This window comes from Phyllobates terribilis, unplaced genomic scaffold, assembly GCF_046119375.1.
Source record: "Phyllobates terribilis strain yellow unplaced genomic scaffold, ASM4611937v1 Scaffold_12__6_contigs__length_324123572, whole genome shotgun sequence".
NCBI classification, from domain to species: Eukaryota; Metazoa; Chordata; class Amphibia; order Anura; family Dendrobatidae; genus Phyllobates; species Phyllobates terribilis.
In genome coordinates, this window is record NW_027362772.1 from 29,617,264 (window position 1) to 29,641,709 (window position 24,446).

General features: G+C 47.1%; 1 protein-coding gene across 1 annotated transcript in view; it reads right to left on the minus strand.

Annotated features, from left to right (window-relative positions):
* LOC141172980 (uncharacterized) overlaps window positions 1–24,446 on the minus strand; it is a 69,116-nt gene that overhangs the window by 18,681 nt on the left and 25,989 nt on the right. Inside the window, exons 2-5 of the mRNA XM_073657592.1 lie at window positions 21,327–21,446; window positions 19,341–19,487; window positions 15,247–15,387; window positions 14,851–14,931 (exon numbers count right to left, since the gene is read on the minus strand). Coding sequence (XP_073513693.1) covers window positions 14,851–14,931; window positions 15,247–15,387; window positions 19,341–19,487; window positions 21,327–21,446 — 489 coding nt within the window. The remainder of the gene's footprint in view (window positions 1–14,850; window positions 14,932–15,246; window positions 15,388–19,340; window positions 19,488–21,326; window positions 21,447–24,446) is intronic.

Below are 24,446 nucleotides of genomic sequence, written 5' to 3' on the forward strand. Positions count from 1 at the left end.
TAACTTTGACTATGGGGTTAGTAATGGGGGTGTCTTATAGACGCCTCTCCATTACTAACCTGGGCTTGATGTCAGCTGGCATTATAAGCTGACATCAACCCCAACCCTATTACCCCCTGCCACCGCACCAGGGCAGCGTGGAAGAGCGAGGCTAAGTGCCAGAATTGGCGCATCCTATGAATGCGCCATTTCTGGGGCGGCTGACGGCTGGTGTTTCTAGCCTGGGAGGGGGCCAATATTCATGGCTCCCTTCCTGGGCTATTAATATCAGCCCCCAGCTGTCTGCCTAGCCTTTGCTAGCTATTAAATTAGGGGGGACCCCACGTCATTTTTTTTGGGGGGTCCCCCATTTTAATAGCTAGTAAAGGCTATGTATTCAGCTGGGGGCTGATATTAGTAGCCTGGGAAGCTCCGTGGGTATTACCCCCTTCCCAGGCTTCAAACATCTGCCCCAGCCGTCTGCTTAACCTCCTCTAGAGCCTAAAATTAAGGGGAACCCCACGCCAATTTTTTTAATAATAAATCCTTTATTTTAATACTAAATGACAAGTACAGTAACCAACACTATCACTGTACTTCATATATATGTGACTGACATGTTTCTATCTATCTAATCTATGTGTGAAGCTCTATTCTGTCTGTTATAAATTGTCGGGTACCGCTGCTGAATTGCCGGCCGGCTTTTTTAAAGAGATGGTGCATGAAAACACTATTATTTTTTTTGATAAATCCTTTACGCTAAATGACAAGTACAGTAAGCAACACTGTCACTGTACTTCATATATATGTGGCTGACATGTTTATATCTATCTAATCTATGTGTGAAGCTCTATTCTTTCGGTTCTAAATTGTCGGGTACAGGTGTATGCCTCTGCTGAATTGCCGGCTTTTCATGTTTCACTGTTGGCACTGTTCCCATCGATTTGGGCAATCACTTTAATGCCACAACCACCATGGCTGTGGCATTACAGTGAGTGGCAGACAATCCCTGCATGATTGGTGCTCTAAATAGCGCCAGAGATGCAGGACAGCTTTTGGTGCACGAACAGTTATCGAACATAACCTCGAACAGCCGAATTTTTTGCAAATCGTTCGGGTTCGTCGAACAACTCGAACACCGCCCAAAACAGCTCGAATTTGAGATTGGCGAACAGTTCTAGTCGAACACCGCTCATCTCTACTCCTAACACTGTTCACATTTTGCCATCACCAGGTTTGATAGCAGCTGACCGGTGGGAATGCCATGAGGATAGGTCATCAATGGTGAAGATCAAATCTGTTCTTCAACTCGAATTTTTAAGAAAAAAAATTGGGATTCTTAAACAGTTCACATAAAAGGACAAAAAATCAAAAGAAACCATAGAATAAAAGGCAGCCTTCATGACCAACACCAAATGGTACACTACAGGAGGCAGAAGACTCCCATGATAAAGACAGCAGGCAGCATAGGTGCAAAATACTGATGAAGTGACCACTCCCAAACCTAGCAATTCATGGAGGGAGTGGTTGTTTAGTATTATAAATGCACACAGATGGGGCTTGCATAGGACATCAGTCACACAGATACGTGTGAAGAGCAGTTTATGGTTTACATCCTATCAACGAAACCTATACTATTAGATCAGGCGGGCTGCCCAACGCTATGTAAATGCACCCCATCGGACAGACGCCCAAATTTACCCAACCAACACTAGATGGTCTAGCTTCATCCTGCAAACAAAGGGAAAAATGTGCAATAAAAAGATGTGTAAAGGACTGGAGAAGCTGTCCACCCTCCCCCTCAAAGATGTTACAGTTTTATAATGCATTGTAGTGCTATAAATGTAGTTTCATCTATTTTTTTTTGTTTACCACTAAACTAAAGAAAGGAGGAATCCCTGACATTTTGAAGAATGTAGGATGTTGGTTCATGATGCATGAAAGCTTTTCCACCAGAATATTGGTGTAAAAAGCTTTGAAAAGTTGCCAAATTATTGTACAATGCAAAAATTTTGTTTTCATGTCATTTTTGCGCCACTCTGACAAAGTGGGTGAAGCTGTGGTAGGACAGGTACGTGACGAGACTGGAGTAAAATTTGTGGCAAAGATTACACAAAGGAGCGCCACACATTGCGCCTCAACTGATTCACTAAGAGGCATGCTCTTCCAACTCCACTTCATCTACTCAGGAAAATTTGCATGGGAAATGCCAGTCTTGATGAATCAGGGCTGATGTTTCTGCTCTTGAGGAACTGGATCTACATGGCCTTACATAACCAATGATGGTGCCGCTTACTTTAGCTAGAAAAATATATAACTACAATGGGACTTCGTCAGGGAAAGGCTGGATTGGTCTACGTGATTACCAGGAGATCCCATGGTGGCTGTGGTTCAGTTACATGATCCAAAGATTTAGAAGAATATCACCCTACTTCAAGTTGGTTTGAAGTTTATTACTCAATGCCTGGGCCAATTATTACATTTTTGACTCACCAGTGCCATAAAAGAATATGTTAATGATATTACTGGTATGTGTACAATGATAACAAGATATCATTCATGTGTTCTGTACAAATTATTGGTTGGTCTTCAGAATAATGTCTCCCGATGGACACTCTACTGAAAGATCTTCAGGTTACATATTTTCTGTTAAAACTTCAAGATGCTGATGGCAGTTTGTTGATTGGTCTGTCATCATGAATGCCAAAAATGCTGCTAATAAATTCTTCAATGTCCCAACTCTATAGATAGCACTCACCCTGTGTGGTACCAACCAAGTCCAATGTAAGACCATAATCCCATTATTATCCCTTACCATTCCCATGCATAGCCTTGTCATTAAATCCTTCAAACTAAATTATGATTTTTTTTTCTAAAATGTGAACCCAGCAGACTTGTTTTTATGTTTTGCTTCATTAGTTTGAAAAGAATGGCTTCCTTTGGTACTAATGTGTCATCCAGGGGGAATATAGGGGACTCGGTACACAGGCCTTTTACCTTGTTTAGGAGGTCACGTCAGTCGGCTCCCGGGCCCGTACTCTGGGTTTTAGTGTACAGTTTGTCTCGTGACGCCACCTGTGGTTTCCGGTAATGGTTACCGGCGCTGCTGCAGACCTCCGGAGGGGTAATGGGATGGCAGCAGGGATGTTTCTGCTCCTCACAGGCGGAGCCGGCCCCTGGGGTAGTGTAGGTGCAAATGGTGGTGATGGTGGGGCTTGTAGTGCTGGAGAGATGGCGCAGCAGAAATAACTGACGGAGGCAGTGCAGTGCAGTCATCCGATTTTTACTCACAGTTCTTGATCAAGTTTCTCAGGTGCACTGTATGGGTGTCAGCCTCCGCGTCGCACTGCGTCTGCCAGTCAGGGGCTCAGCACTGCTTCAGGTATATTAGAACCCCCTTTCTTATGTTCCTTTCTTTGATCGACTTCACACGCTGGGTCTTCTCCCTCCTGCCCTGCGCTCCCCCACACACAGTCCCAATCGGGTGCTCAGAAGTCCCTTCTGGGCAACCTGGAGTTCCCGGACCTACTTGATGCCCTTCACGGCGACTAGGGTGAGGCTGTGGCAACTGCACCTTGGAAGTGCAGAAGCCTCCGGTTTTTCCAGCCGAGACCTGGAGTAACACAGCTGGTACAGGGACCGGTTCCCTTCCTGCGCCCTGATCCCTCTGACACCTGGCAGATTTGGGGCGTGCGGGTGCCGTCCTGCACTCACCGTACCCCGTGGGATCCCTTCTGTTACCGGAGCCTTTCTCCTCTGCTCCCCTCCTGGGCTTCTTTTAGTAGGCCCCACTTGTGTAGCAGAGCTCCTGAAGAGACTCTGCTCCCCTCCTCTCCTTACTGTATCCACACTGATTAACTGACCTGCCACCCTAAGATGGCTTCCCTTTATATACCTCCTACAATGGTGCTCACCTACTCTACATCCTCCACCCACACCCACTACTGTTTCCCCCTCTCTTTGGTCCCCCCCCCACTCCATCCAGGGACAGGGCTCAGCAGGAACACAATGCATCTTGCCCTTCCAGCCGGCCTGGAGCAGTGTAGTGTTGAATGTGGGTGTTGGGGTCCCGGGCAGTACTCCCTCCTTACCTGAGAGAAGGAGACACCACACCTCTCGGTGAGGTGCAGTATCTCTGTGGCGACTGAAGCCTCAGGGGCACCTCACTAAAGACTCCTTAAAACGTGAACGCCAGTCTTAATGAATTGGCCACTAAGAGAATAATGATCATCTGTGAGTTCCTGGAAAGTTAATCTATGGTCATAGATGCATAGATGTTACTTTCATAGTAAATATGGTGGACTGTACTCTGTGCAGTCACAATGGCTCTTTTGGATCTAGCCTGCTCTATGTGTCAATAGTTGAGGAGCACATGTGGCACCCCAGGGGTCTGGTTTCCACAGTAACAGCAGTGTTATGTCTGAGAGCAGGTGGGAGGTCTCTTGGTCAGGAATCCTATGCATGCCACACCTCCTGCCCAGTCCTGGGAGGGGAAGGACTTCCCCTATATTTAACCTGGGGCTGAGGCAGGGTTAGGGAGAAGAGTAGAGAGAAGAAGAGAAGCAGTGATAGGAAAGAAAGATCAGGAGCTCTGTGGGAGTCGTGCTAAGAGGAGATCAGGGCTGGAAGCTGTAGAGCTCGCCCTGATTGAAGATTTCTTACCGAACCCGGAGTCCGAGGCTGTGGGGACTAACTCCTACCCAGCAACAGAAACCGGCCGGCAGGGGATTTCAGGACCTCTGGCCCAGAAACCCGAAGGCTCGGTCACACATGTGGGACCAGCACCGCCGTCGTGGAGCGGAAGCTACTAGAAGGCCCCGAGTCACCGGCCATACGGGTGAGCACCACACGGTACACTCAGGGACGTGGGCTACCTTTACCCGCCTCTAGCAAGGTAACCAGAAGAGTACAATTAGTTGGGGAGGCCTACAACTCCGCCTGGCCAAGGGGGATCCCATCTGCTCAAGGACTGACCAGGCCCTGACCGCTAGCCAGTACTCCGGGAGGGTCTATCTTTGTCACCAGTAAAGACCCTGAACTACACCGTATCGTTTCTGAGTGATTCCTGCTACCCCCATCATCCACGTCGGCTGCCCTGAGGCCATACCCCTCCCGTTGGGGGTTATACCATCCACGCTGCACCATCCTCCCACCGGCCTCAGCGGTTTGCCCTGCAGCGGCAGCTCCATAGCTGCATTCAACGGGTGGCGTAGTCGTCCTACATCTACTGCTAATATACCGCCACTTAGTCTGACTCCCTGGGCACGGACGGGGTCACCGCCACGAGACTACTACCCCTATCAGATCCGGCTCCGGGTAGTCCCTGCGTGCGCAACGCTACATCACATAGGCCCAGGGCGCGTCAACTTTTGGCGTAGTCGGCAGGATCTCGTGCCCGCAACCACCGGGTACTGCGTGCCTGAAAAAGACTGTTCAAACTTACCAGTGGTGAAGATTCCCGCCATCCGGCGCCATCTTCTACCTTCTTCCCGCCATCCGCGAAGTTTTCCCGCCATCCGGCGCCATCTTCTGCCTTCTTCCCGCCATCCGTGGAGTTTTCCCGCCGTTGGACGCCATCTTGAAGACGCCGCGCGGGAAGAAGAGGGGCGTGGACTCCGAAAGCGCGCGAGAACTGAAGCCCCGCCTCACGTCCGGACGTTTGCGTAAGGTCCTGGAAGGAGCCCAGCAGACGCCGACGTCACAGGAGCGCGACGGAAGGTCCTCAATCCTGACGATCCACTGCGGAGCCGCGGCCTACGGAAGAGGATCATCGCAAGGTAGGCCACGGTCCACTAGGGGGGAGGAAGATGTCGGATACGGAGGAGAGCTTCACTGCCTCAACCCCCACCAGCGCCACCGCTGCTGCAGTCATGCCTTTCACCATGCCCTATATCCCGGGAGCGGCCTGGCTACCCCAGTACTCAGGGGAGTCACATACTCTGCATGACTTTAGAGAAAAGCTGGATAGCCTCTTCCAGGTGTACCCCCTCACAGAAAAGCAAAAAGTGAGCATCCTGGTGGCCCAATTAACTGGGGCAGCCCAAAGGGAGGTAAAGTCCTGGCCACCTGGGGGAAGGACTGTCGCAGGGATACTAACCCGGCTGAAGGATACCTTTGATACCCGCACCTCAGCCGAGATCAAGCTTAGATTCTACGGGTGCAAGCAGCGAGCACAAGAGAGTATAAGGGACTATGCACTAAACCTACAAGAGGCCCTGAGAGCCATTAAGCAGACCGACCCTGACGGCGTGGGAGACGAGGACCGGCTGTTGACTGAACAATTTATAGAGGGTTTATATTGCAATGCCTACCGAACCCAGTTGCGGGCAATGGCCTTACAGGACCCTCATCTGGGATTTGCACAGTTCAAGGACAGAGCCATCCGGGTGCTCCGAGAACCGGCACCAGGTGGCGTTGTGACCCACAGACGCCCCACTACCACTTACCACCAAGAGGCGGCGCCCTTGTCGGCAGGGCCTGTGGGAGCTGATGCGCAGGCTTTGAACAATGACCCGGCTCCCGACCTGCACCATCAAGTCCAAGAGCTAGCTAAAAGCGTTGCTGCGCTAACCCGAACTGGGCAGTCTTTACAGGTTTCTACTCCAGGGAAGATCCAGCTGGCATCCGGACCGGAGGACATCCTGTGGCGCCGACCAAGGAGGACCCCACCGGCCAGAGGAAGACCTAGCGACCGATACAACGAGGACGGACAACCTATCTGCCGCCGCTGCAATCAACCCGGACATATGGCAAGGTACTGTCCTTTAAACTGGCACAACCTAGGGTAGAGGGCCAACCCCTAGGAAAAAGATCATCAGGCCCATCAAACTGTCGTGACAAATATGTGGGAGGACGTCCAGTCTTGCCTGTGGTACTGGATGGCATTCCTATGAGTGCCCTACTGGACACTGGGTCACAGGTCACCACCATCCCGTACGTGCTCTTCAAGCAGTACTGGAATGACTCGGATATAACCCGCTACCCTGACGACGACTTGAGTATCATCGCCAGCAATCGTCAGCCCATGCCACAGATCGGATTTAAAGAGGTGACCATTAAAATCGGTAGAGTCGAGCTGGCAGCCCAGGGACTGATCATTGTGGACATTGATAAGCGCGAGAGTCACCCTAAGATAACTCTAGGAACTAATGTAATTGAAAATTGTCTTGCAGAGGTGATTTTTATTTTACAGCAGGTTGCCAAGAACGCCAGCTCCGGCCAGCAGCGAGTGCTCCAAAAAGAGATCCGGGCACTGATGCGACGGCAACAGGTGGAACTCTCCGGCGGTGAGATTGGTAGCGTGAGAATGTGTGACCCTTTCCCTATTGCCATGCCCCCAAAAAGTGAAATGATGATTTGGTGCCGGGCGGCTATTGGTCTGAGAGGTAGAGATTACCAGGCAATGATAGAACCAGTTTACTCAGACTGTAGGCCCACCATTTTGACAGCACGGGGGGTGGTCAATGTACGCCATGGGAGGGTGTCCGTTCGCATAATAAATATCGGGAAGAGGGAAGTGTACCTGCCCCGGTATGCCACGCTAGCCAAATTGTATACCATCAATCAGAATTCTATACAGTCCGTAGAACCCTTGCCTCCATCTTCTCCGGAGGAAGGTAACGGCTCTAAACAACAAATGGAGGATTGGTGTCAGCAAATACATTTGGGTACTGACTCCACTCCCTCTCACCAGAAACAGGGAGTCTACCGGGTGGTTCAAGAGTACGAGAGAGTGTTTAGCAAACACCCGTTAGACTTCGGGCGAGTCAAGGGGGTAGAACATCACATCCCCACGGGAGACCATCCTCCCATAAAAGAGAGGTATCGACCCGTACCCCCTGCACACTACCAACACGCCAAGGGGATGCTTAGAGACATGAAGGAGGCTGGGGTAATCAGGGAAAGCTGTAGCCCCTGGGCAGCTCCACTAGTCTTGGTCAAAAAGAAAGACAACACCATGAGAATGTGTGTAGATTACCGGAAAATAAACCGTATCACACACAAAGATGCGTACCCCTTACCAAGAATAGAGGAGTCTTTGGCTGCTTTAAAATCTGCTAACTTCTCCTCCACCTTGGATCTCACTAGCGGGTACTGGCAGGTTCCTGTAGCAGAGGCGGATCGGGAAAAAACCGCATTCATCACCCCGATGGGACTTAGTGAGTTTACCTGCATGCCGTTTGGACTCTGCAACGCACCAGGAACCTTCCAGCGATTGATGGAGTGCTGTCTGGGACACCGGAACTTTGAGACGGTCCTGTTATACCTGGACGATGTCATCGTCTACTCCAAAACCTACGAGGACCACCTGAAGCACCTGGCGGAAGTGTTTGAAGCTCTGGCAAGTTACGGCCTAAAGGTGAAACCCTCCAAGTGTCACCTCCTGAAGCCAAAGGTGCAGTACCTGGGACACGTGGTGAGTGCTGACGGAGTGGCTCCCGACCCTGATAAGATCACCGCAATTAAGGAATGGCCAAGCCCCTCCAGTGTAAAGGAAGTGAGGCAGTTCCTCGGGTTGGTAAGCTACTACCGAAGGTTCATACCCGGTTTCACCAAAAAGGCAGCTCCTATGCAGGACCTCCTGATAGGCCAGTCCAGGAAGGCCAAGAACCAGAAGCCGCCCTTCAGATGGGAGAAGTTGGAAGAAGAGTCCTTCCGCCAGCTGAAGATGGCCCTCACGGGGGATGAAATCCTGGCGTACCCTGATTATAGCCAACCCTTTATCCTCTACACCGACGCCAGTAACATCGGGCTAGGAGCCGTACTATCCCAGATCCAGCAGGGGAAAGAACGGGTAATTGCTTACGCCAGCCGAAAACTGCGACCCACCGAAAGAAATCCTGAGAATTACAGCTCATTTAAGCTAGAGTTCCTGGCAGTGGTGTGGGCAGTCACCGAACGCTTTAAGCACTACCTCGCTTCTTCCCGGTTCACCGTGTACACGGATAACAACCCGTTGACACACCTGGACACTGCAAGACTCGGTGCCCTAGAGCAGAGATGGATGGCCCGCTTGTCCAACTATGAGTTTACAATCAAATACCGGGCAGGACGCTCCAATACCAACGCGGACGCCCTGTCCAGGATGCCAAACCTACCGGACGAGGGTGAGGATTCAGAAGATTTGGAAGAGGTCGAACTCCCTGCGTTCCACCGTCATGGGACTATCCAGTATTCCCACCGTGTAAGGGGTAAGCAAGCCGCTACGTTCAACCCCTTACCTCACTACAACTGGGCGGAAACGCAAGACAGTGACCCTGCCGTCCGGCTGGTGAAGGAGATGCTGACTCAGCCAGAAGCTCGCCTTGACCCAGACGCTCCGGAGGAGGCCAAGCAACTGTGGGCAGAGAAGAGTCGACTGTTCCTTTACAAGGGGAAGTTGTGCCGCAGAATGGTTAACTCCCGGACGCATGAACTGATCTGGCAAGTAGTGGTGCCAAGAAGGGACGCAGCTATGGTGATGGAGGCATACCACGACGGGGCTGGGCACTTCGGATGGAAGAAGCTGGAGTTCCTGCTGCGCGGGCGGTTCCATTGGGTAGGCATGAGAGGAACCATCGAGAGGTGGTGCAGAGACTGTGGCCCATGCAACCTAAGAAGGAAGGACCGTGCCAGCCAGAAGACCCCCCTTCAGTCCATCGTCACCCGGCAGCCGTTGGAACTGGTAGCCTTGGATCATGTAAAACTGACCCCAAGCAGAAGTGGCTACGTCTACGCATTAACCATCGTGGATCACTACTCCCGGTTCTTGGTTGTCGTCCCCGTCAAGGACTTAACGGCTCAAACAGCAGCTAGAGCCTTCCAGCAGCACTTCTGCCGTCCACACGGCTACCCAGAGCAGGTGCTGACGGATCAGGGACCTGCCTTTGAAGCGGAGGTCTTCCAAGAGTTCTGTACTCTGTATGGCTGCCGGAAGATCAGGACGACACCCTATCATCCGCAAACTAATGGACTTTGTGAGAAAATGAACCAGGTGGTGATAGATCTTCTAAAAACATTGCCCCTGGAAGAACGCAGTCTGTGGCCTGAGAAGCTGCCCGACCTGGTGGACCTATACAACTACATCCCTGTAGGTTCCACCAACTGTACCCCGGCTTACCTAATGAGGGCAAGACCCGGTAAGCTACCTGTTGACCTGGAGATGGGAGTCCTGACACCCGAGGACACTTCACCGGAAGCAGACTGGGACACAGAGAGGCAGCAGCAGTGCCGGAAAGTACAGGAGAGCGTGGAGCGAAGTCTCTGTCTAGCTAGGGAAAGACAAGAGAAAACTTACAACCAGTATGCTCCCGCTGTTCCCTTGGTACCCGGAGAGCAGGTCTTGAAGAGGAAAAGACGGCTCCACAAGTTGGACGACCAGTGGGAGAAGGACCCGTACATCGTACTGCCCTCAAGCCACGACAACCCGAAGGTCTGTACCATCAGTAAAGACGGAGGGGAAACCACAACCATTGTATCCCAGGATCACCTGAAGAGGTGTCCCGAACAGCTACGTTATCCTGAAGAGGAACAAGAAGACCCTCGACCCGTAGAGGAAAGGGAAGATGTGGTTAGTACTGTGCTCGGAGACTTCCCTCGGTCCTGGACTCAAGTCAATGGTGCAGTTGTGGTACCCGTCCTCACGTTCCTCCAACCAGCATCCCAAGTACTCACGGAGCAACCAGTAGAGCTGGAAGAACAGCCGGTCCAGGAGGCAGAAGACTCCACACAAGCAGATCAGGAGGATCAACCCTCTGCTTATAGTGAGCCTGCCATACCCCTAGTGAGCCAAAGAGCCTGTAGACAGCTGCCCAGTTTACCCTTGACAGCTCCTACACCCTGTAGTTCAGGGCCAGACAGTCAGCTCCGTAGGTCCACTAGGGCCACTAAAGGCCAGTTACCCGCACGTTGGAGAATTTGAAGTGTTTAAATTGTTTTATTTGTGGTCACCTGTCTGTTACTTGTAAAAAATTATGTGTTTCTAGTTATTTTTAGGAGTCCTTGGTGGATTTACCGGGAATCCTTGTACAATTGGTTGGAGCGTAACTTAGGAATGGACTAAAGACTGTTAAGGACTCGGGGCAGGACAGACCCCTACCTGGTTACGTCTCCCTGTTTTGGTGAAATGGACACCTTGCTTTGCTTCAAAAACTGCACCCGGTTGCGGATACGCCGTGACCATTCTAATATGTTTTTTTTTTTCTATTGTACCGTTTCTGTTTGTATTGGTTATGTTTTTCTAAAATATGTTTAGTCCCGGAGTACTAAATTTCACTAGGGGGGAATGTGGCACCCCAGGGGTCTGGTTTCCACAGTAACAGCAGTGTTATGTCTGAGAGCAGGTGGGAGGTCTCTTGGTCAGGAATCCTATGCATGCCACACCTCCTGCCCAGTCCTGGGAGGGGAAGGACTTCCCCTATATAAACCTGGGGCTGAGGCAGGGTTAGGGAGAAGAGTAGAGAGAAGAAGAGAAGCAGTGATAGGAAAGAAAGATCAGGAGCTCTGTGGGAGTCGTGCTAAGAGGAGATCAGGGCTGGAAGCTGTAGAGCTCGCCCTGATTGAAGATTTCTTACCGAACCCGGAGTCCGAGGCTGTGGGGACTAACTCCTACCCAGCAGCAGAAACCGGCCGGCAGGGGATTTCAGGTCCTCTGGCCCAGAAACCCGAAGGCTCGGTCACACGTGTGGGACCAGCACCGCCGTCGTGGAGCGGAAGCTACTAGAAGGCCCCGAGTCACCGGCCATACGGGTGAGCACCACACGGTACACTCAGGGACGTGGGCTACCTTTACCCGCCTCTAGCAAGGTAGCCAGAAGAGTACAATTAGTTGGGGAGGCCTACAACTCCGCCTGGCCAAGGGGGATCCCATCTGCTCAAGGACTGACCAGGCCCCGACCGCTAGCCAGTACTACGGGAGGGTCTATCTTTGTCACCAGTAAAGACCCTGAACTACACCGTATCGTCTCTGAGTGATTCCTGCTACCCCCATCATCCACGTCGGCTGCCCTGAGGCCATACCCCTCCCGTTGGGGGTTATACCATCCACGCTGCACCATCCTCCCACCGGCCTCAGCGGTTTGCCCTGCAGCGGCAGCTCCATAGCTGCATTCAACGGGTGGCGTAGTCGTCCTACATCTACTGCTAATATACCGCCACTTATTCTGACTCCCTGGGCACGGACCGGGTCACCGCCACGAGACTACTACCCCTATCAGATCCGGCTCCGGGTAGTCCCTGCGTGCGCAACGCTACATCACATAGGCCCAGGGCGCGTCACACACACATTGCCCGAGGCAGTAGTGGATGGATAAAAATGCACAGAAATCTGCACCGGTTTCTAAACAGGTTATACATTGCAGGAATTTAAAAATTAATAGTAAATGAACAACTACTAAGAGTTTTATAGGACAGATGTCTCCAGATAAGATGTCCCCTGATGTCTCTATACAGTATACAGCATCTAGGGAAATAATCCCCAAGCACTATTCCTGTATGACAAGCAGACATCAAATTATGGTGTAAAACTGTAAGGATTGATTTATTAGCTCCAATGTATTTTATATAGGCAGTAAAAACAGCACTTTAAGATAATTTAAAAGTTCATAAAAAAGCGTTCTTCGTATTTTGCAGGATTTCGCCCTTACAGTTTTGTCAAGAGTACATGGTTGTGTATATGATCAATGATTTAAGTAATCTCCCAGGCAATTTAGGAAATTTATATTATCAATATAATCAACAAATCAAAGGTAGCTGCATAGCCACTCAGTGTGACTGTGAATTGATTTAAATGAGATATACTGCAGTATCGGCACTATTTTTGTTTTATTACTGAATCAATACAAACAAGGAGGACCGTTTAAGTCCCCTCAGTCTTAATTATCCTGCTGAAAAAAACACTGAAACCACATCTCTGCTTTCTGAAAAGTTTTGCTTTCTATTGCATTTTTTCTTTTTAAAGGCGGGGTGTTTATTTTTGTAACACAACAAAAACGCTGTCAACATTCTGAAAACGTAGATGCAATTTTTTTGTATACTTGTAATGATCCATTATGAGACCTGTCCTTGACATTTAAATACAATGGCCTGTTGCAGGTGCTTGCTTTTGGGATGCAAATCTTTTCCCTTTATGAAGGATTAGGTGCATATTTCTTCTTTTTTTAAAAGAACACTTTCATTTTTTATACCCATTTTATTACTTCAAATTAGCAATATAAGTTTTGTTACTGCTGCAGCATCCTTTTCATGTGTACTTGATGAAGCTAACACATTCGTTTTTTTTTTGTATTTTTTATTTCTTTATTTTTCGTGGAGCGAAAAAAGGTGATTTGAATTTTTATTATTTTTTTCTGATTTTTCATTATTTTTTTTTATCTCTTTTGCAGTCTCCTTATTCCCCCACCACTTTGCTTGCATTTTTTAATTTATTATTTATTTATTTATTTTGCTTACTGGCAAAGAATAAAAAAAAAGTTTGTTAGACATTAAGACTTCATACGAATTTTTCGTCTTAAATTTGACATCATAAAAAGAAATGAGGAAATCTTGCAACAATGATGTTGCAAAATAAATTAATTTTTGTGAGAATTTATTCTTTGTGAATCTAAATTATTCTAAAACGTTTTTCTTTGAAAAGACATGTATAGCACTGTATCCAATCCCTTTCATTGTCTTTAACTAAAACATGTTCTCTCACCATCCAGATTCACCATAAAATGGCTGCTGAATTCCCTGCTTCTGCTTTTATACAAGATCTGATAGACCCTCCTGATTGGTTGTGCTAAATTATATGAAGTGATATTTGCATGGCATTATCAGGGAGCTGACCTCCTGCTATATATACATAGTGCTCCATTATGAATTACACTGACATGGCATGTGTGAGATAATTTTCAGTGCATATTATCTTGGAGATCATCTAACAGCCATGGTCCCCCAATTGACTGAGGGTATAACAGTCTTTTGTCAAGTTTTCAACTCGGTAGAACAGCTTAACCAGGTGCTGTAGAGATGCAATTCAGCCAAAAAAATGTTTTTCAAAATTGCACTTGCACACATCATTGTTAATGAATGGGCTCACCAAATTCCATAAGGGGCACACACCCCTTAATGAATTACTCACATTTCCTAACTGGAGTGCAAGAGGGACTGGAGTACATTTCTGGAGCAAGTTATGATACTAAAGTGATGTAACTTTTCATGAATTTGTTGGCATAACCACTCCCCATTCCACCCATGCCATGCTTATATTGGCATTGCTACCCAAGACTGGGGAGTAAATGTCAAAAGTTGCAATATTTTTGCAAAATTTGTGAGCTGCGCAAAAATATTGTGACTTATTAAGGTTTTTTTATGCTAATATTTTAATATAACCAACTTAATAATTCAGCCCCTTAATATGTTAACCAAAAACTTTGCTTTACGTGTTTATGGATTAACCCTATGTTGTAATCTGTGTTGCTTACCAGCACACGTTGTGGCCAGGAAAGGTATCGCAAGTACCCTGTCAAAAAGTCTTTAAAACGTTTTAAATTAGGAACAATAAGCAATTTTTCACTGGGTGAAGATTCTGAAATGAAGTTCTAAATAAGGAAATAAAACAGCATATTTATTTTTTGGTATGTTGGTTAATACAGCGTTTGAAGATCATCTATATATCTGCGCTCAAATGGCTAGTAATGGAAATACAATCAGTGTGATAGTCTAAGCAGCAATAGTAGCAATTCTCTATCAAAATTAATGTCCAAGCTCAACAATATCATACATTATTTTGCATTACAGCTAAAATGAGTGGGAATACAAAAGATAACAATGCTGTTTTTACAGTACAGGTAGTAGTAGATGAAGAGCCACTTCCAGGAGTGCATGAGTATGTAATTTCTGTATGGACATCACCTCTAGTGGAAATCTCATTACTTGTAAAGCAGAAGCCTTCGGAGGCACAGCCACGATTGATTGTAGTCAATGTTAGGGAGCCTATGGAAAAAAACTGTTTTATTGTCTCAGAGTATTGAAAAAGTAGTCTTATGCCATAAATAGCGATCACTGGGCTAAACAGAACAAGATGGCAGAGGTGCTTGTTGAAACAATCCTACTGATCACAGCAGTATCGACACAGTGACATCCATGTAAATGAAGTCAAGTTTTACACTACATCTCAAATCACAAAAATGAATGGGGATAATGTGGCTGAGCTGCAATATGATATAGCAGATGGGGGTCCTCATAGGCGGGGCCTATCATCACAACTTAATTATATGAATAAGCCATTAATGTAAAAATCTCTTTTACCTATGGTTTGCTTTTTAGTTACAAGACGACACATTGTTTCCTCTCCGGTGCAATCCATGGTGTCCAGATCTTCACATGAATCGCTACCTAAAGCACACCTGGGACATACAAGTCCATTGGGTTCTACACTTTGATCCGGCACTTTAATAAAACATAAAAAAAGAATAGGCAATGTAATAATAGACTGTAATAGGCAATGTTATTGGCCAGTGACTATAACAGGTGATATTATGGGTCATTGACTGTAATAGGACATGATATGGGCCTAAACTAAAATAAACAATGTTATGGGGGAAGCGATTATAACAGATCATGTTGTGGGGTATGGCTTTAATAGGCCATGCTATGGGGCAGTGATAATAACTGGCCATTTTATGATGACAATGACTATAAGGCTTCTTTCACACATCCGATTTTTTTTGCGTACGAGAAAATTGGACCAATTATATTATTATTATTATTATTATTAATAATTTATATAGATCCATTGATTCCATGGTGCTGTACATAAGAAGGGGTTACATACCAAATACAGATATCACTTACAGTAAATAAACTAATGATTGACTGGTACGGAGAGAAGAGGGCCATGCCCTTGCGGGCTTACATTCCACAGGAACGGGGAAGGAGACAGTAGGTTGAGGGGTTGCAGTAGCTCCGGTGTTGTTGAGGTAGCAGCAAGCAAGGTCATGGCAGGCTGTAAGCTTGTTTGAAGAGATGGGTTTTCAGGTTCCATCTGAAGGATCCAAGTGTGGTGGATAATCGGATGTGTTGAGGCACAGCATTCCATAGGATGGGGGATATTTGGGTGAAATTTTGGAGGCGATTGTGCAAGGAACGAATAAGTGTGGAGGAGAGAAGGAGGTCTTGGGAGGACTGGAGATTATGTGAGGGAATATATCGGGAGATTAGTTCAGAGATGTACGGAGGAGATAGGTTATGGATGACTTTGAAGATCAGTGTTAGTAGTTTGAACTGGATATACTGTTGAAATGGGAGCCAGTGAAGGGATTTGCAAAGGGGGATAGCAGAGGAGTAGTGAAGCAAGAGATGGACCAATCGCGCAGCAGTGTTAAGGGTGGACTGGAAGAGTGCGAGAGTGCTAGCAGTTAGGCAACATAGGAGGATGTTGCAGTAGTCGATGCAGGAGATGATGAGGGCATGCACAAGCAGTTTAGTAGATTGAGGGTTGAGGAAAGGACGGATTCTGGAAATATTTTTGAGCTGGACGTGACAGGAGGTGGCGAGAGCTTGGGTGTGGGGTTTGAAGGACAAGGGAAATTCAAGGGTTAGTCCGAGGCAGCAGATTGTCGGTACAGGGGAAAGAGTGATGTCATTTATTGTGATAGAAAGATCACTTGGGAAAGATGTGCGAAATGGGGGAAAGATAATGAGTTCAGTTTTGTCCACATTGAGTTTGAGGTAGCGGGAGGAGAAGAAGGAGGATATGGTTGCTAGATATGCTGGGATTCTGGACAGCAGAGAGGCATCACCTGGGCCAGAGAGGTAGATCTGGGTGTCATCAGCGTACAGATGGTACTGGAAGCCATGGGATTTTATGAGCTGTCCCAGGCCCAGGGTATAGATTGAGAAGAGTAGGGGTCCTAGGACAGAGCCTTGAGGGACTGCAACAGAGAGAGGGAGGTGCGAGGAGGCAGTGTGAGAGTGAGAGATGCTAAATGTGTGGTTATGTTGGGAATGGAGGTTATGGGGGTAAGGCAATAGTGTGGAAAACAAAGAGGTTGTGGTGGTCGGACAGTAAAGACTTGCCGTGTTTGGTCAATCTTATTTTTGAAGTGTGTGGCAAACTCCTCAGCAGAGATGATGGAGGTCGGAGGGGGCAGTGGAGGGCGGAGGATAGAGTTAAAAGTGTTGAATACCTGTTTGGAGTTGTAGGATAGGGAAGATATGAGGGTTGTGAAGTGGGCCTGTTTAGCAGTGGTGAGTGCTGATTTGAATAGTAGTGTTGCTTGTTTGAATACAGTGAAGTCATCTTGAGTATATGGCTTCTTACAATGCCGCTCCGCAACCCTGGACGCTTGTCAAAGCTGTTTAGTGAGGTTGTTGTGCCAGTGTTGCCTGTTGACTCGTCGCTCTCTGCCATGCATAAGAGGGACGACCGAGTCAATAGCTGATCTGAGAGTGACATTGTAGAAAGCAGTGGTGCTGTCTGTGTTGTGAAGTGAAGATATGGATGTCAGTGGTAGAACAGAGTCAGAGAGTGGGTGTCTAAATATGCATGGTTTCTGAGGGGGGTGTGCCATTTGCTGGACATGTGTGACAAGTGAGGAGGACAGGGATGAGAAAGTGAGTAGATGGTGGTCAGATAGGGGTAGGGGGGAGGTTGTGAGGTTAGATAAGGAGCAGAGTCAGGTGAAGATGAGGTCTAGTGTGTGTCCATCTGTGTGTGTGGCTGAGGAGGATCACTGAGTAAGTCCAAAGGATGAAGTAAGCGACAGGAGTTTGGATGCTATTGACTGCCGAGTGTCAGTGGGGATGTTGAAATCACTCATGATGTGTATGGGAATGTTAGCAGAGAGAAAGTAAAGAAGCAAGGTGGAGAATTGGTCAATAAAGGCAGTGACTGAGCCTGCAGGTCGGTATATGAGGTTGGAGGGAGAGTAAATGTGGACAGAGTGGACTTCAAAAGAAGGGAGATTAAGGGAGGGAAGAGGAGGAGTAGGGCTAAAGGTGCAGCTGCTAGAGAGGAGAAGGCCCACTCCTCCACCATGTCTGTTACCAGAGCGAGGAGTGATTTATGGAGCTCTGGCCAGCACATTATATTATACTAATCAGAGTTTGATCAGAGCGTGGCACGAGTGTCATCTGATTTTTTTCACGAACCTGTTGAATGGCATGGTCAATATTGATCCGATCCTCGGATCAAAATTGGACATGTCTCCGATATATGTAGTGGACCACTTGGTCCGAGGAAAAAATCGGACATGTGAATGAAGTCTAAAGGTCAGTTTTCTGGGGGAAGTGACTGTAAGGTTAAGTGCCCATGTAGCGTTTTTGAAGCATTTTTGCGAAGTTTTTACGGCTGCAAAAACGCTGCGAAAATGCTTGTAAAACAGTCTGCCATGCAAAGCAATGTGAATTCGGATGTGCTGTGCACATGATGCGCTAATTTATGCGCCGAATTCGCATTGCGTTGCAAAACGCAGCATGACCATTTCTACCGCAATTCCGCTGCAAATTCGCGGCCATTGAGGAACATTGAAATGCAGCAAACCCGCAGGTATATGTGGATTTGCTGCATTTCAATTAAATTCAATGGCCGCTAATTTTCAGTGTAATTGCAGTGCGTGTGGTACCCGGGATGAAGAGGAGACTACAACTCCTCTTCATCCCGGCTACCACGCGGTGAAAAAAAGAAATAAAAAAGTTAAAAATAAACAAAACCTGTATATTCACCTCTCCGGCGGCCCCCGGTCTGCTCCCTGCCACGTCCTCTCTCCTTGGCGTCCCGCGGTGTACTGTCAGGACCTGAGGTGACGTCATTTAGTCACCTGATGGTCACGCGACCGCCGACGTCGGCGGTCAGGTGATGGTCGCGTGACCATCAGCTAAGTGACGTCACCACAGGTCTTGACAGTACACCGCGGGACGCTGAAGAGAGAGGACGTGGCAGGGAGCAGACTAGAGGAGACTGGAGAGGTGAGTATACAGGTTTTTTTCTATTTTTAGTGTTTTAATTCTCTTTTTTTTTACTATAGATGCAGCATTTAAAGCAGCAGTTGTTCACACATTATAAATAAATGCCAGTTGCATGTATTTATATTGTGTGACCAACTTGTCAAGCATTTTTCCAAGTGATGCTCAAAATCGCTTGGAAAACTGCTTGAAAAAACACAAGCGAAAACGCATGTAAAAACGCTGAAAAAAAGCTTCTCTCTGGCAGAAAAAACTCATGCAAATCTGCATGCATTTTTTTCTGTCAGAGAGAGGCAACACCTTTCTGCATCAAATCTGCTATGTGGGAACATAGCTTAATGGACAATTCTATGGGGCAGTCACTTTAACATGCAATGTAATGAGAACAACAATAGTTTTCTCTTTATCACCAATCCCTCTACACATTCAGCTATTACCTTTGGGTTTTTCTGGCATGCACAGATCCTCAGAACAACATCTGGTGGCTACCCTCTCTTTACTGTAAGGGGTAGTAAACGTCCCCGTCACGTTACATTCATTTGGTGGAGCACAAAATTTTTCAAAGCTCTGGAATACAATTTCAGCTGTAGAAAAGGCAAAATGTGCAAGAGGAAACCAAACAAAAAAAAAACAGATATTCGTTTTTAGAAGAATGTGAACATATTAATAATTTTTTACATAAAAAGTTAAACATCCCTTTAAAAATAGACTAATCACAGGTTTTCCCAATTGTTGGATGCCCCTGCGGGTCCAGTTGCCACAGAGGTACTGCATCTCAGCCAGTGGTGTGGTACCCCACTCTCTCGTAAGGAGGGAGCACTACCCGGGACCCAACCACTCACATTCAACACTACACCATTCCTGAGGGAGGGTCCAGATAGCTTCTGAGGGAGAGCACAGAACTGGTCCCTGTTTGGAGGGTGGAACTAAGTAGAGGAGGTGGGTGAAGGAAGTAGTTTAGGGGAGCACTGAAGTAAAAGTATAAAAAGAAGGGTAGAGACATCTAGAAGGAGTTCTGTCTGAGCGCCACTCCTGTTCCAGTGTTAGGAGCAGGAGTTCACGGAGTGAGGAGTAGGGCCCAGTCAGAGAGGCCCAGTAGGAGAATGAGGAGAGAAGACCAGAGCAGCGAGGAGTGCTCCAGAGAGAGAGAGGATCCTAGGGGCACGGTAAGTGCGGAATCCACCCATGCGCCCGAGTTCACACTGACTGTGAAGGGATCAGGCTGCAGTAGGGGACCAGCCCCAGACTAGTGGAGGACTGCAAGACTCAGCTAGCAAACCGGAGGTTGCGGTACCTTCAAGTGCCGTAGCCAACAACCACACATATTCGCTGAAAATGTGGCCTTATAGGACAAAAGGGGACAGACAGGACGTTGCCCAACTAGGCCCACGGCCACTGGCTCGGGACAGTGTGTGTGAGGCGCAGGGCAGGAGGGTGAGAGCCAGCACCGAGAGATGACCTGGGAAGGTACACAAGAAGGGAATCCTGATCAATTGCACCCAAATTATCTGAGAGTTGGCTGGATCACTTCCCCAGAGGACACAGGACAACGTGGCCAGTTATAATCTGGCCGGTGTAACCTGGAACTCCATAATAACTGGGAGTATACAGTTGAAGACTGCACCCCGCTGTGTCCTTCACATAATTGCTGCGTCACCTGCCTTGCACAACACCAACATCCAAAATCTCCTATTTAACTGCCCTGGGGCCTAGCTCTACCCGTGGAGAGCTGAACCATCTCTGCTGCGTCACCAACAGCCCTAGTGGATCTGAACAGCAGCCACCTATAGCCGCATACCATGGGTGGCGTCACGAAACATTATCCCCAAAACTTTATTTCCCCAATTGACCTTTCGTTTGTTGACATGCCCTGGGCCACGGACTGGGTCACTGCCGCTGTGACTACCCCAAATAGAACCGACCGGCCCGTCTACCGAGTACCCTACGGCCCCAGGGGGCACGTCAACAGCATGTTTGGTTATTTTGGCAACTGTTACATGGGCATGGAGAGAGCTGGGAAAATATCTAAGCTTAAAGAATTAAGCCTCCTAACTTCATAAATGGTCATTGTTGGATAGTGCTTGTAAAAACAAGCAGTTTTGCAATTTATTGCTTATAAAAATGTTCTATTCCTTTGATTACAGTACGTTGCCATGGAGACCGACCACTGTAAATTGTAATAAGTAGTAAATTGTATAAGCACTATCCAACAATAACTCTTTGCATAGACAAAATTTGCCTACGTAGTTTCCATAGTGGCTGGTTGTACCTTCCTATCACATCTCAGAAGCAAAAACAGATGGCGCCCAAACGATATTCTGTGAGTCTTGGAGTCTTGGAAAGATACAGATGCACAGTACAGTCAACTTTCATACTGAATATGGTAGACTCTCTATATTCCCAACAGCTTCTCTGTATCTTACCTGCTATAGTCATCTGCTGTCGAGAAGCGCACACGTTCCCCTGAGGGCAGGATTCAGTGGATGAAACTATACAAGAATCTACTCCGATTCCTGGACAGGTTGTACATTGCAGGCAATAACCTAAAAGAGACCGAAATTGTAGTAAGAAAACTATTACCACTACAGCTATTATCTCCACCAGCGCTATCATTACTATTACTGCTACTTACAATTACGCGTCCTTCTTCAGCTTGTACTACTATTACTGCTTCTAATACTGCTGCTATTATTACTACTGCGTCTTCTACTACTACTAATACTACTACTCCTACTATTGCTGCTATTATTACTGATTCTACTATTATTATTATTGCTATTGCTCCAAATGTTGGATCTACTTTTACTAGAACTATTACTCCTACTGCTTCTCCTATTACTACTGTTAATGTTATTGCTACTACTACAACAATAGCAACAACGCCTGCTGTTATTACTGTCACCACTAAAACCTCCAATACAATTACTGCTGCTACCATAAACATTTGTACTGCACTTTACTCAAACGGACTCAAATAGTAATGTAATGTATGTACACAGTGACTGCCCCAGCAGAATAGTGAGTGCAGCTCTGGAGTATAATACAGGATGTAATTCAGGATCAGTAAAGTAATGTATGTACACAGTGACTGCACCAGCAGAATAGTGAGTGCAGCTCTGGAGTATAATACAGGATGTAACTCAGGATCAGTAATGTATGTACACAGTGACTGCACCAACAGAATAGTGAGTGCAGCTCTGGAGTATAATACAGAATGTATCTCAGGATCAGTAATGTAATGTATGTACACAGTGACTGCACCAGCAGAACAGTGAGTGCAGCTCTGGAGTATAATACAGAATGTATCTCAGGATCAGTAATGTAATGTATGTACACAGTGACTGCACCAGCAGAATAGTGAGTGCAGCTCTGGAGTATAATACAGGATGTAACTCAGGATCAGTACAGGATCAGTAATATAATGTATGTACACAGTGACTGCACCAGCAGAATAGTGAGTGCAGCTCTGGAGTATAATACAGAATGTATCTCAGGATCAGTAATGTAAGGTATGTACACAGTGACTGCACCAGCAGAACAGTGAGTGCAGCTCTGGAGTATAATACAGAATGTATCTCAGGATCAGTAATGTAATGTATGTACACAGTGACTGCACCAGCAGAATAGTGAGTGCAGCTCTGGAGTATAATACAGGATGTAACTCAGGATCAGTACAGGATCAGTAATATAATGTATGTACACAGTGACTGCACCAGCAGAATAGTGAGTGCAGCTCTGGAGTATAATACAGGATGTAACTCAGGATCAGTACAGGATCAGTAATGTAATGTATGTACACAGTGACTACACCAGCAGAATAGTGAGTGCAGCTCTGGAGTATAATACAGGATGTAACTCAGGATCAGTACAGGATCAGTAATGTAATGTATGTGCACAGTGACTGCACCAGCAGAATAGTGAGTGCAGCTCTGGAGTATAATACAGGATGTAACTCAGGATCAGTAATGTAATATATGTACACAGTGACTGCACCAGCAGAATAGTGAATGCAGCTCTGGAGTATAATACAGAATGTATCTCAGGATCAGTAATGTATGCAGTAAGTGCATTGAGGTGAAGGGTGCATTGCTGGAAAAGGGAAAAAAAAAAAAACTCTTTAAATCTCTTAGTTTGCGAGTGTGAACAAGCTGCGTGTATCCGGAGCGTAAGTGCGAACGGAAGTAAGTGTGTGACTTGTTTTTCAGTGACTTTGGATTCAGGGAGTTTGGAAGGGAGGACTTTGGACTGAATTGCTGACTGTATTTCATTAATTCTTTACTTTACTTTTTACTTAACATTCTGTATATTGCAATCCCCATTAGGAAATGAGCTCCATTATTGACAATGCTATCCAGTGTACATCTTGCCACATGTATGTATTCCTTGAACTATCCAGTCGTGGGTGCATACTGCTGTGCGAGATGTGTGCACGTTGTGCGTTTGGAAGCCCAGATACTGGATCTAAATGAGCAGCTGGCAACACTGAGATCCATTGACAACATGGAAAGGAGTCTGCTGCTCACTGGGGTAGATGTGGGGGAGGGTGGTAGTCGGGAGCTGCAGGACAGTGAGGCAGCTAGCTGGGTGACAGTTAGAAGGGGTGGTAGAGGGAAGATTGCCAGGGAGGCTAGTCCTGATCTGGCACACCCCAATAAGTTTGCAAAGTTGGCAGATGAGGGGAGTGACGGTACAGGGGTAGCACTACTGCAACAAGGCATGTCCCCTGAAAGCCGGAGGAGTGTCAGCTCCAGTAAAGAGGGAAATAGGAGAGTAGGGCAGGCCAGGCAGGTGCTGGTAGTGGGGGACTCAATTATTAGGGGAACAGATAGGGCAATCTGTCACAAAGACAGGGATCGTCGAACAGTGTGCTGTCTACCTGAAGTCCGGCACATCGCTGATCGGATTGACAGATTACTGGGAGGGGCTGGTGAGGACCCAGCGGTCAAGGTGCACATTGGCACAAATGACAAAGTTAGAGGTAGGTGGAAGGTTCTTAAAGATGATTTCAGGGAATTAGGCTGCAAGCTGAAAGCAAGGACCTCCAAGGTGGTATTCTCTGAAATACTACTGGTACCACGTGCCACGCCAGAGAGGCAACGGGAGATTAGGGAGATAAATAAGTGGCTCAAGAACTGGTGTAGGAAGGAGGGATTTGGGTTCCTGGAGAACTGGGCCGACTTCTCAGTTGGCTACAGACTCTACGCTAGGGACTGGCTGCACCTTAATGGGGAGGGTGCAGCTGTGCTCGGGAGAAAATGGCTAGAAGGTTGGAGGAGTGTTTAAACTAGGGATTGGGGGGGAGGGTATTCATTTTATAGGTGGGGAAGATAGTGCAGATAGTGACCTGGACACAAATAAAGAAATTGGGAGTGGGGTTAGAACAGTCAATAAAGTAAGAAGGAATAGAGGTACAGAGAGATACATAAAATGCATGTACACTAATGCCAGAAGCCTCACTAACAAAATGGAGGAATTAGAATTAATTTTGTTGGAAAATAATTATGACATGGTAGGGATATCTGAGACGTGGCTGGACGAGAGCC